General features: G+C 48.8%; 2 protein-coding genes across 2 annotated transcripts; one reads left to right on the forward strand and one right to left on the reverse strand.

Moving 5' to 3' along the window:
• Positions 1 to 390: 390 nt before the first annotated feature.
• Positions 391 to 3,020, forward strand: EMH_0094120 (WD domain, G-beta repeat-containing protein, putative; the record flags this gene model as incomplete). The annotated part of the gene is made up of 6 exons (XM_013500889.1): positions 391 to 620; positions 726 to 922; positions 1,026 to 1,175; positions 1,398 to 2,356; positions 2,493 to 2,661; positions 2,818 to 3,020. The coding sequence occupies 6 exons, from the start codon at positions 391 to 393 to the stop codon at positions 3,018 to 3,020; spliced, it is 1,908 nt and encodes a 635-aa protein (XP_013356343.1).
• A 2,550-nt stretch (positions 3,021 to 5,570) lies between these two features.
• Positions 5,571 to 7,823, reverse strand: EMH_0095230 (4-alpha-glucanotransferase, putative; the record flags this gene model as incomplete). The annotated part of the gene is made up of 3 exons (XM_013500890.1): positions 5,571 to 5,833; positions 6,147 to 6,797; positions 6,932 to 7,823. 3 exons carry the CDS (start codon positions 7,821 to 7,823, stop codon positions 5,571 to 5,573), a joined length of 1,806 nt encoding a protein of 601 aa, XP_013356344.1.
• Positions 7,824 to 13,683: the final 5,860 nt, after the last annotated feature.

The raw sequence follows: 13,683 nt of genomic DNA on the forward strand, positions 1-13,683 counted from the left end.
GTGTAAGCCAAAACGGTTGGCGCTGGAGTCTGTTTCCTGTCACTGTTCCTTTAGGCACTGCATTGGGGCATCTTCAGCGAGGAGAAATCCTTGTGGACTTCTAGTACTTCTGCCCTGTGTATCAGATCACCATGCATCTTTTTCAGGGGCTGGAATCCCTGAAAATGCAACAGTAGGATGCGCATATACCTACAGAGCACTTGCAGCCTCTTTCCGTCGAATACAAAGCCCGAACTGGAGACGACATGAGAATTAGACTGGTCTCATAGTGATTCGCCGTGAAGAACAAATCAACTTAATTCTTTGGTTACAATGGAGAACAAACAACCAGATGAATTGAGGCTTTCTGCCGTCATTGGCATAAACGGGACCTCCAAGAGGTGTGTTGTCATGCATCCGGACAACCAACGGCTAATATTTGCCCTTGGGTACTCCGTCGTTGTCCGGGACCTCAAATGTAGCTCAGAAACGTTTCTATGTGGGCATGATAACCGCGTTACCTGCATCGCCGTAAGCAAAGATGGGAAGTATCTCGCCAGCGGGCAGATGACGCACCCAGGGTTTGTGGCGGACATCATTATTTGGAGCCTCGAAGAGTTAGTAGAGCTGGGAAGACTCAGGTGGGGATCTTGCATTATATTTAATTGAGCCCGATGGTCTAGCCTGTAGGCTGAGCTCAGGCCTTTTGACACTGATTAACAGCGTTTTGCATTGTTGGCATTCAGCTTTCATAAGGTCTCAGTTGAGTGCCTCGACTTCTCCTGTGACGGCAAGTTCCTGGCCAGTTTGGGCGGGGAGAGCTGTAACACCCTGGTATTGTGGAGCGTTGAGGAAAGGAAGGCCCTTTGCGGAACAGCGGCTGCCCTAGACACGTCGAAATGCTTGGCATTTTACAACAACTCGCCGAACATGCTTGTCTCTGGTCTGTCTCTTTTCAGCATTGAGCCGATACTGCTGTGATTGACGAAAAGCTTTGTCCATGCATACGCAGACGAAGACTCTTGATACTCTATTTTTACGCTCAGCTGGAGCCTCCCATGTTCGCATTTGGGAGATCGATGCTGCTACAAAAAAGATGACACCGAGAGATTGCAACCTTGGTAAAATCCGCAGGACTTGCAACTCACTTGTTCTTCATCCTGCTGATGAATTTGTCTACTGCGGGACTCAATCTGGTAAGCAATCGTCACCAAGAGATTGCGGAGCAGTTCAGCAAGCGCAGCGTTGCGTAGGTGCAACAGACAATTCCGCGGTTTTGACGTGCTGCGTTGATATGAAAGGAAAACATTGGTGCGGAGATCTATTTTGAAGCTATTGTAATATTTTGAAGGCCTAACCGGTGACAGCGCATTCAACTGCTAACTATTCATCTTTTTTCATCTCACCGCATTTCTCAGGGGATATCCTAGAAATATCGCTACGAACAGGGCTTTTTAAACGAAGTGGGCCCCCCAAGCGGCAGCTTGAGGCAGGAGTTACTGCAATGGCTCTCATACGTAGCCAGCTCTTTGCAGGCACTGAAGACGGCCAGCTGCTTCGCCTGGGTACAGATAGGCTGTCTCCGGCCAGCTTATGCCAGGTTTCTGGAGCGATTACTTCTCTCGTTGCAGCTCCTGACAGTTCCATGCTTTGGGTTGCTACGTCAGCGAATAACCTCTACAGAATAGACACTCGGACACTTACTCCTCATCTCAAGCACTCTGCGCACGTTGGAAGCATAAATCAAGTGACATTTCCAGAAGACTGTTCTCAAGTGCTGGCCACTTGCTCAGCGTCAGACGTGAGAATATGGGACATGAAGACCTACAAAGAAATGTTAAGAATTCAGCTTCCCGGCGTGGAGTGTTTGTGCGTGGCTTTCGCTCCGGATGGCTCCTCCATAATATCCGGGTGGAAAGATGGGAGAATTCGGGCCTTTACCCCAGAAACAGGAAGAATGCTCTTTTGCATTGAGCAAGCCCATAAGGATGGAGTCACAGCAATCGCAGCGACCCGAGTGGGCAGGCGTTTGGTTTCAGGCGGCCTCTCAGGCCAGTTTAGGGTGTGGGATGTCCATAGCCAGTCTCAGGAGATGCTGGCTAGCAAGAAGGAACACCGTGGACGGATCTGCAGCTTAAAACTCCGTCGAAATGACATGCATGTAGGTTTGATAAGGATCTTCGAGGCAATAGAGCAAACTCAGCTGTGGCGGGCAAAATGTGACGACGTCGACACAATAACGTATACAGGTTTGCCTTACTTTCCAGGTGGCATGTCCATTCAGGCGCTCACAGCTGCTGAGGACGGCACAATAATTGTGTGGGACATGGCAACATACACTTCTATTCTGTCAATCAATGAAAGTACAATCTTCCGAGTGCGTTTCAGGCAACAAATCTTTCGACCAGAAAGTGGATGTAGAATCATGCGCAGTCACATAAACATGCACACAAGCCGAATATCGTCTGAGTTTCTGTTTGCTTTCTGCTTTTCGATGCGCAAAATCCTGGCAGAGTGCGACGTACTGTGCTGATGAAGTTCACATCGTGGCAACAGGCAGTGATCGAAAGGTGCACTACTTCGATGCCCTAGATGGTACAAAAATCAGAGACTTCGAGGTCGCAGACGAAGGGGATGTTCACTGCATTACCTACCATACGAAAGCTAGTTTAGTCTGTACAGGTCAGCCACCTTCCTGATGCCACGCAGAGTGATACGAACACAAAAGGCATTCCGAAGATGCACTGCTGACAAACGTGTTAGAAATATACCCCATCTGCCTGCAAACAAAATGGTATTCTGCAGAATATGGAAGGCTTCATGCTTGCCTGCTTGCAGGCGGGGATGATCGCTTCCTTCGACTTTGGGAGTACGAGTCTGGCGACTGCATTGCGCAGGCCCGTTGGCATGCGGATACTGTGCGCTGCGCCTGCTTTAGCCCTGACGGTAGTGTTCTTGTATCTGGTGGCGACAGTGGAGTCATCCACTTTTGGCAAATTCCTGAGCAGCTTCGTTTACGAAACACTGGGTTGGAGTCGTAGGCGGAGGTAGCCGTGGCATAACTGCCGCCGCCGGTGTCCTTGAGCTTGACTTCAGACAGATCTAGCTTTGCCAGGACACCGAGTCCGGCTCGTTTTTGCTCTGTCAGTCACGCACTTCGAACGCTTTTCCAGGTGAATGTATTAGTGCTTGCAATTTGCAGCAAATCTATGGCAAATAGAGTAGGACAAAGTGTGGCGCCACGCCACGACGATGCGCAAGCCTCCTGCACTCAGTAGGTTGCCCGAATGCACCGGACTTGATCTGAGGATGCCCGGTGCTTCTTGGATTCACCTGCCATATTGCTGTAGCGGTTTTCTCCGGGAAAGCCATGCTATGGTGCGGAGTGGAAAATGCAGCATCTCGCGCTGAATGTTTCGACAATACGCATATTTCTCTTTCCCGATAGAGATCGTGGGAGCGTCGCTTTACTCTCTCATCTCCGTAAGCAACATGCATCTACTCCAAAGGAAAATGCAAGTTTTCCGCGTTCATTTTAGTAGCATATAACCTAGACAAGGATACTACAACATTGGTTTCGTGTCTCGAGATTGAGTTTGTCCTTACCGTCGGCATGAACCTGAGGGGCCGGTTTGGAGCCGAAGGGCAAATGTCTCACCAAAAACTATGTAGGAGAAAGAGCTGCAGTTATGGGCAAAACTGCTGGCGCAAACGCACCGTTTATGTGTGAGCCTACACTTCACGTCTCGGCGAAATGCTTCTGATCTGTATACTTTGCGTTCACAATTATGAAAGAGGAAACCATACATGTTGGCGTGTTCCTGTTTTGTTCACGTGAGCGTTACGTTCAGTCCGATGCAGGCAGCGTTCTCAGCGGCACATCCGATGCCGCTTGTTGGCGCACTCTCAGCTGTCACCTGTTCTGCCCCCATCGATGCGCCGCCCGTCGAGCGGGGGGTTAAGGGTTGGCTTTGAATACTTCACTAATTCCCCTGGTGGCCTTGCTGAAAGTCTTCATCTTCCAGTTTCATAGCACTTCACACTTTTTAGCTATCTAGTTATGTGACTTTCCATGCTTTAAAGGAAACAGGTGCGCCGCTTGGTACTCTCCGCCGACTTTCTGCGCGCGCCACTTGCTGGCTCCCGTCTACTTTGGCTTTTATCTTCCTTTCGCCTTCTGGATGTGAATCCTTCGCTCATGAGATGGAAGCGACTCTTTCAGTGATAGGCAGATGTTCCTGCTTTTCAGCCCTGAGTACCCTCTCCGCGGCCCAGCCAATTATAGACAGTCACTTTCCATCGGACAGCCCTGCTGTGAATCGGTCATAATGAGGCTCCGATTCAACTGCGGGGCTTCTGAACACCAACGACTGATACTTCAGAAAGCAGTTTCCTATCGCAAGCTTCCCTTGTTTAAGTTTTCTTAGTTAATAGCTTGTTCCTCTGTTGAGTCAGGCATACTCTAAATCTCGGCGCATGTGGGGAAGTCTCTAGAGTCTATGTGCTTTCCGGAAAGTATGTACTCTTTATTGGATAGATCCACCGTTGTCAGGCAGTCCCTTCCGATAAACAAGGTACCATTAGCACCGCTATGGCTTCGGGTGAGTTAAGAAGTAAAACGTACACCTCCACCGAAGAAAAAGTTCTTTTACTGCCTCCCAATCAAGGCGTTTGTTCGGTTAAGGCTGTCAGCAAAGGAGGTATAAAGGAGGGAGGGTAGCTGAAGAAGGTCGCCATACGTACAACGTCGTCTAGAAGGGCCAACGTCTTTTTATATGTATGCCATTAGGGATAATTGTTCTCCAGCTGTCATATGTCCCCTCCCTCTACCTACTGCTAGGCGGGTGCCGCAGCCGGACACACCTTTACTTTCGCATATTTTGGGATGTGTTCCCTATTTGGCTGGCGGGACCAGCCACCTCACGCGCTCGTTGGTCCTGCGCGTCTGCTGAAGTTCACTACGTATTTGCGACAAGATATGTGACAGCATTAAATCTCACCTCCCAACTCAGGCGGAAGCCATTAAATACCTTATATGGCAATCGGATACTCCACGCGGGTGCGCTGGTGCTCGTCAGCAACATGCGACTGGCAGCAGTAGCAACAAGTATCCGCACCAACAGTAGATGCCGCTTTCATCCTTTCCGTGTTACATCTCTCCCATGTTACACTTCTCTTTCCTGTCTAGGCCTTTTGAGGTTGCCTAAACTCAGCCCTCATTCCCTCTCCTCCGTGGAGAACTGCCGCGTTGTTGGGGCAGAGGGGAGAATCAGAAGCTGCATGATCTGCGTGAAATTGGAGCATGGATTTCTACTTGATTGCAGACTGGAAACCGAGGGTCAAGCAAGCGTTTTAAAAAATATCCACGGTTTTAGCGCATGCGCCAAGGGGGGGCATCGGCATGCTTTTACGTGGGGGTTCCATGCGACTAGAGTTGTAAGAAGCAATGTTGCAACTCAGGATATCGCTTTTTCTCTCCACGCCAGCTCGAGACCTCTGTGGAGCTGCTCGCAGGACACCTGAAGGGTGGACGGATTCGGGATCAACATGCCACACACATGGTGCATGCATCGCAGGTTAAACTGTCCCAGCTATTCGGAGGAACTAGATCTATTTGATAGAATGAGCAGTTCGCGGAGCGGGTTCAGGTTTTCTGGCGAATACAGAGGCCCCAGACTGCTGAGTTTCCAACTCCAGTTTTTGGGGCTATCGACGCCGGGAAGGTTAAACCTAGCTCTATCGTCTAAGCCCAATATATCTTGGACTGGTAGGATAACGAGGTTCGCCACGCTAAGAAGCGCCAAGTGGGCTAGGCGCCTGTGAGCTGCAAAGCTTGGCGGCTCTTCTCTTAACCCTAAACACATGCCAGCCAGAAGAAAATAAGTTCTCGTCCCATACGTTTAGTGCTACTGAGGTGCCTTCGTCTATTAGAACGGAGAACTTGCTGCTGATTGACTAGTTGTTACTTCCCGCTTAGGAAAGCACGTCCCTTATTCGGGATGCAGGTATGTTAGTGTACCGGGTGTTCTTTCAAGTGTTTAGCCCTTCCATGCGTATGGGTATTAACATTCGCCAGCTAGACTCACCAAGATAGTTTAAAAGGTGTTTTTTCTCTTCGGCAGAAGCTGCTGTCCACCAGGACTGTGACGTCGAATTGTCATGCGTACCGGTGTATACAACACAGTCCCTTGTGTGATTGTACGGAAGATGTTCACAGCGCAAGCCCTTTTCTTTATCTGCCCAGGCGAACTGCATGACGCGCATGCTAAAGATACTGTACTTATCCCTAAGAGCAACGATCTCAGGAGTGATAAAACCCAGATCTTCTGCTATCAGTAAGGGTGCGGGGCTCGAAGTATCGCCTCCTCCTTGCGTTCCAAACGAGTGTGGGGCTCCAGAGGTCTTCTTCAGCGGTTTCGACTTTGCAGTGACGTGCTTGCTGATAATGTTGGCAAGCCGTTCCTTTACCGTTGGCTGCTTTCTGTGTTTCGACAATGCTTCCGAGTAGGCTGTGGCAACATTTACCCTAGGATTCTCCCAGCCCATGTTCTTGAATATTGCATCGAACAACTTTGTTCCAGGCCCCTGTACCCATTCTCCATCTCTGGCGCTTTTATGCTGTATAGCAAACTCGTACGGTACCCTCCAGTATGACTCGAATCCACGAAAATGATCAAGTCGACATGCATCGAATTTCTCGAAACTCTTAGCCAAACGGCGAGTCCACCAGCTAAAATTCGTGCGTTCATGTGCATCCCATGCATAAACCGGATGCCCCCAAAGTTGCCCTTCGGCGCTAAAATAATCTGGAGGAACGCCTGCATCGCAAGCACTGAACAGCACACTCGGAGTCACGAGTACTGCTGCCCTTCTATTCGTGTATTATACATGGCAATCATAACTGCAATCTATTAAAAACAGTAGTCTGCAATCAGTATTTTCGTCTCCCCACCAGAAACGTAGAGGGGCTTGTTGGTAGCAGTGTCCATCTGAAACATCTCCGAGTTACTCCAGGCATCGCTAGAATGCATATTGACATAAAAAGCTATGTCGCCCAGGATTTTGATCCCCTTTGTATTGGCCTGACGGCGCAGCTGGCTCCACTGTTGGGAAAGTATAAACTGCACGAAACGGTGAAATTGCGGTAGAAGCTGCTCAACTGGCCCTGTAATGTTCTTGTCAGTGATGTTTTGCTCTTCTTTAAGCATCTCAAGGCCCTGTAGTAATGATTCGTTCTTTACGAGATTTCTGTATGACCTATATTCCTCTGGCCACTCGAGCCACGAGGCGGCATCGGGATGCCTTGCTTGTATGGCTTCAAATAGCACATAACCATCTAGCCAAAATTTGTTGGCTTTGCAAAATTCGTCGTATTCCTCTGTAGGAGCTTTTTTAATAAATGCATTGTATGCAGCGGCAAGCAATTCATCCTTGTAGCCCTTGGCTGCATGGTAGTCAACGAAGTCACCATACTCAACCGTATCATGAGAGGAGCATTCTCTATTAAGGGCTCTCCTCTCTTGTTGCTTTGCCTGCCATTTGGCGACCAACTGACTTACTTCTTCTTCGGTCACAAGTCCAAGAGATATTAAACCAACAGGACAAACGAGCAAGGGGTTCAGTGCAAACGAACTTGTGCTCAAGTATGGGCAACCGGGTTGGGACTCAGAATAAGTGCAAGGCCCGACAGGGAGCACTTGCCAATAGGAAAACCCAGCTTCCTTAAGGTACTCTAAAAACGGTTCAGCACTTTCCCCAAAATCCCCGACTATGCCACATTTGCTAGGCAGCGAAGTTAAGTGAAGTAAGACCCCTGCATTACGACCTTCGTACATAAAATCCATCTTCGGCTTTTAACGTTCTCTGCTAGTCAGTGTGTTTGACCTGGCTTGTCCTCCCGATACTGACACAATTGAGCTGGGATCAGGAGCAAGCTTCTTCTTTTGGGTCGTTCATTCTCCCAATTCCAACAGCAAACCCTCTTGTTTTCTGCGGAGCTTTGGAAGAACAAAGTTTGCAGCATGCCACTGCATCTTACAGGAAGCCCCGCCTTGTGCTCGCAGCAAAGGGACCACGGGACTGCATGCGGGGCACTGGGAAAAAGAACAGTTGGCCTAGTAAACTTGAAATCGTAACAAAAATGAAAAATCTTAGTAAATATAGGTGCTCTAATGCTCCAATGCGGCACCATTAAGGATTGTTGACTCTCCGGAGCGTCACCTGCCAGAGGTTGCATACATCAACATGCTGTCAATATAATTTACGCACTAATTTACTAACTGGAAATGTTAAAATAGGAAATTTGCCGGCGTCGTACTTCTGCAGTGTGTTCACACGTATAAATGTTGCTTGGGGAACTTGGGAAATGAGGAACGCTACGCTAGCCACACAAGGATCCGGCTGGTTAGAAGCACCAGCTTGCGCGTCTGAGTTTGGATATGGGAACTCCCACTCTAATTACTGATGTTAAATGAAGTAGAATCAATTGTTCTTTTCATTTCGATTCCTCGAAGTTGCTAGCCTACGGAGATCAAGTATGCATAATTGCTACTTTCCCATGATTATTTTCTGCTGGGCCAACCATAACCATGGTAGTAAAACTATTATGTAGCTACACAGTTTTCCTTGCGCTTGTTTGCTTCCTTGCATACAAGGCATAGGCGTGCTCCGAGATGCAGTTTAGCTGCTACGAGTGATTGAAGAAGAAATGCGCAAGAAGTCCTTCAGAGTTGTGCTTTAGAGTAGCCACAGTGGACTCTGCCCTGAACTACCATGACCCAGGCATTATTGGTTATGCCTTCTACAAGACGAACCGAAGGAAAATTACGCATTCGTCGATTGCGGGCTTTCACTGTATTCTAGCTAGGAATGGAAACATGCATGGGAGACTTGCTTTGCTTAGAGAAATCGTTTCAGATGGGTGATTACTGCCGCTTCAACTCTAGTTTCTGTATAAATGGTACTCAGTATACGGCATCACTGCTGGGAGAACCCAAACAGAGGGCACTTGAGAGCCCTACTGCTCAACGCACGCAAAAACATATCTAGAGAACACCTTCAGCAGCGGTACACTCCCGTTGACATGCACACTAACAATTTATTGAACGACTTCTTCGGTATTTGACGTCGATCCTCTGAGGTATAATACCACTAGCTACCGCGCAAACACGGCACAGCACTGGACTGGCGCTGATTTACTAGGCAGTTGGCGAACCTGTCGCATGCCTCGCGTGTAAAAGCACATAATGCGTGATCTACGATAACACGCGTTGGAAAGGAGACTAAAATATTGCTTTCAGTATCCACTGAAGCGTTGCACCCAACAGATACCCTGGTTCCACAATTCTCAGATATACCCAGCCCTTTGTTTCTGCTGGGTCTTTTTTCCGCTTATGCTTGGCTGTACGAGTGAGTACAGGTTTTGCTTTTGTCCAGCTGCGTTGGCAAGGCGATTCTCAAATTCCTTCTTGACATATACAGCCCAAGTCATCGAAACCGCTGGCCACTCTCATGCCACCAGAGGTATCCTGCTAGGCACCTACAGTAATCTCAAGCAGTATTTTTATTCGTCCACGCAGGAGGCTGTCATGTCCAGAAACCCTGCGAGTTCAATGTTGCACTTCGCTGAAACTTTCTACTGACTTGCGTGCAGAAACACTGATCCATTGGGAACGGATCTCTGTGGCCAAGCAACGAGCTCGAAATGACGCATACTGCTGAACTAGGCTACCCTGCGCACACATTACACCTTCCTGTAGCCAGAGCAAAAATACATGCATATCGAAGGCCACAGGAAGGGAGACGTTTCTGGACGTCTCCTTGAATCACTACACCATATCATGAAAAAGAGCGATTTGAGGTATTCACCTTCTCCACTTCCAATACTTGCGCAAGAGTCTTCGTAGTACAGCCGGTCGAGCTGACCATCACAGGCAAAACTAAAGAAATTACCACTGAGTCGGCAGCTCCGACGGTCACAACTCACTACAAGATGAGCTTCAAAAGAAGGTTTAGCACGTGCCATGGGAAGGTCAAGCGCTGCCACTTACCCGTGGGCTGAAATCCTTTGAGGAGGGCTTGTTCGGGCCTGTCACCCGACAACTAAAGTCCGAGCAGTCCTTCTCAGGCTCGATGGAAGCTGCCTTACACAGCTCATCTTGCATTTGGTCTGCTGTGGCTAGGAAGCAGCATACGACGAACGTCTCTTGTCTTCCCTTTGGCGCACAGCTGCAGCTCAGGTGCGAGCCGTGAGGCACGGCAAGGAGTGATAACCAAGCGGACGGCCGAACGTCTGCAAAGAAGGAATGCCTTCCATGTTATGTAGCCTTAATCGTCGCTTTCCTCGCTTTTACTCCCCCAAAATGCGAAAAAGAACGCAAATGACACTTTCAGTCACGGTAGGGGAGTTCCGCTAGTGCCGCTGGAAGAACGACTTGTGGTATATGCCAAGTTGGCTCCAGTGGATATCCAGAGAGGACAGCACGCGCGGTAGGGAAGACAAAGAAGAAGGCGGAAGGAGCATCAGGGTTTGAAAAGCGCCAGATATGTCAGTGCACCTTGCGGGAAGAGTTGCTGCAAAGTTCCTGGTGGGCAGTCTCGTCTTGGCTGCGGGTGCTCAGGGGTGCTTGCCGCTGCTTATGGAGAAACAGGCTAGCCCCATATCCTTCTTTAGTCTGCACCGTAAGCCATAAGCCCTGCTGATGATATGAATTCGGACTGGGGTGTTTGTATATCAGTGATGGAGACCTCCCAGGAGGTTGGCAGGCGCGATGAAAGCCGTGCTCGAGCCAGCCCGTCTCTGTACTTGAATAGGTGTCCGCGCCCCGGTGTTGTGCCAAGGACAATAGGCTGTAATGGATAAGGACGTACTCGCTTCATTCCCCACTCTAATATCTAATAACGAACTGGAGTGGGAAGGCGCCCAAACTGATTATCTTTTCCGGTGTTTTATTGCTGTAAAAGATAACGCAAAAGATAAATCCCGGCATATATAATGCGATATATAGTGCGATATCGATAGAGATCGAGATAGAACGCATTGAGGAGGTGATATGCCATTGACGCAAAAATTTGGCCCACATACACCAGAATTCGCAGCAAGTTTTCTGAGAGGAACTTCCCAGCACCGCTACTATCCAGCCGCCTTGAGCTCCCGGCATCAGCTCTGACACAGAGCTTGGATAAAGCAATCAAATTGACATGGGCGCGGAAACTATCTTGAGGTTGCACTAGACGAGCTCAGAGTACGCTCCACAAGGCAAAAATCCTCTCGAACTCCTCCTCTGCAAACTGTAGGCACAATTGTTCTTCCGTTTCGTTCCCCCTGCGTGCTAGAGCATGTTTTCTCTGATGTTTGTACGTGTGTTCATACTTGGGTTCAGGTGAATATTGCCCATTTAAGCGTCTAAAAGCTGTATGGATGTTATTTCGTGCATCAAGAAGGGTCTCCAGTACACGTACGTGTGCAGCTGCTTTGCAGCACGAGTTGCTCAAGACCTCTGGTAGCGAGAGGGGAGATCAGCTACTCTTGGTAAGTCTTAACTTAGGTATTCTGACCTCCACACAGTCCACGTCTGAGTTTCAAGACCGTCGTTACAATTGGCAGCACCGCCTTTTTCACTGGGGCACGCCCGAGCAGAGCCCCACCACCTCCCGTGGGAGGTTTGACGTTTACCACTAAGTATCAGCGAAGAAACATCGAAAAGAAAGGAATAGAGGGGATATTCCAATTGTAATATACTGATGTTGCGCTTGTTCCAATGAGACGGGGAGCCCAGTCATTAATCTACTCCCCCTCTTAGCATTTCGCCTAGCCCTTGATCGACTAGCCGTCCCTTTCCCCCTCTCGCCCACTGGAGATAGAAACAGAGCCATATTTTCAACCCTTTTCGCCCCCTGCATAATGGATATTGATCGGCCGTTAAGTGAGGAGTAGATCAAGCGGAAAGTTTCTTCATAGCGAAGGCAACTCAACGAAGAGTGCATCCGCCTTTTCCGAACTTACAGAGATGATGGACGCAACGATGGGGTGGTAGTGGAGAATTTCTTCGGTTCTTTTAAGCTTTGCCTTTGTCTTGAAAATGCACCCAAAGAGCTGCACTTGCACTGCCATCTTGTTTAGTAGGCGACGCAAGAGAATGACATTTACTTTTAAGCAAGAGTGTCACGTTTTTCCTGGCACATACGGACCTGCGGAGCCCCTCGGCATGCCTGCGATGTATTCTTAGGTTGGCGAAAGAACAAGCGATGGCCGAACTGTGAACACTTAAACAGGGGAAGCTGCCGATAGAGCCTTGCGTGGAGAAGTATCAGTCACTGGTGAACAGAACTCGGCCGGCCGCCTCGGAATTTACATAACAATGGTTTATTGCAGGCCAGTGTGCCACAGAAAAAAGCCGGTAGCCGGCGAAGGGTGGAACGGTGTACCTTGCCGGGAATATTGAGTGTTTACACACAGATGAGAGAAGTTCCCGCCCCCTTATCTGGAAAGGAAGGAAGCGCATTTGCAGATGTCAAACATGTAGAGCATCTACATATTGGGACTGTGAATGCCAGACCTGCCAAAAAAGGTATGAAGACCTAACCGACAGCAGCCGGCAAGTTCGGCACCCAGCAAGCCTGGGGGAGGTACCAACAAGCGCATTTGCTTCTTTTGCAATAAGCAAGTCAGCATAGTTGGAAGTTACATACGCGTGAAAGGAGGAGGGAGCAGCCCCACCAGGCAAGATGTTCAGCAACTCCTTTTAACCCGAATAACATGGATCGAATAAATGCGCACCATCTGCAGAGAGCGGAGGGTGGCAAAAATGTTAGCCATAAGTTAGGTGTGGCCATTCGTTCTCGGATCAACACGTTGGCTTACATCATAGGCTTACCTCCAACCTGTAGTGAATACTCGCTACAATCACGGCAACAATGCCGTGCTCGTTGTGAAATGAGTGAGGATTGTATGAACAGTGGATGTGTCTGAGTGCTTATTGATGTACGTTGAGTGTAACAATGGTGAATGCATTAAACATTCTTCATGAAGTGGCAGACTATAGGAGAGGCTGGCATGAGCCTTGGTGCAAAAGGCATTGCAACATTCTACGCCGTCTCCTCTCCCAGCCCGAAAGGCCGCAGTGCCTGCTCTAGTAGGGTTGCAGAAGGGAACAATTTTGGAGAGAAAACTGAGAGAAATAATTTCATTTAACCTCTGTTGGTTTGTTATGTTGTTGTTTCAGTATGACAGTTATTACCTGCCAGCTCGCTATACTCAGCTGTGCGGTTCTGTGGATGCGCCCCAGAGTAGTCCTTAAGAGATACAACCTAGTAATACGTAACGCTAACTGCAAATATTTATACTAAAGAGAAATACTCTAAGTTATCTTGAACAGATCTCAGCATAGCATGTAAGGGACTGAGGGCTCTCCCCACATCTCATCAGCTTACAGCGCCTGCAGTACCTCTAGTGTTATGGATTCGCATCATCCCATCGTGTAAGGGAACTTGGATCCCTACTAGGACTCACAGTTGTGTTTTTCATCTGCGTTTGTGTTGTCGTTGGGGACAAACGACGCAGAGCTACTGCGTAAAGCTAGTTCTCTGGCCTTGACCTGACCAGAGACGAGCCGCAATGAAGGCAAAGACTTAAGGTAAGAGTTTCCCAAAAGCAGCTGACCTCCTTCCGCGGTACCTAGGCATCCTGGGCGTTGAGCCCAGGGC

The sequence above is a fragment of the Eimeria mitis genome, genomic scaffold (genome assembly GCF_000499745.2).
Source record: "Eimeria mitis Houghton genomic scaffold, Emh_scaff6, whole genome shotgun sequence".
Taxonomy (NCBI): domain Eukaryota; phylum Apicomplexa; class Conoidasida; order Eucoccidiorida; family Eimeriidae; genus Eimeria; species Eimeria mitis.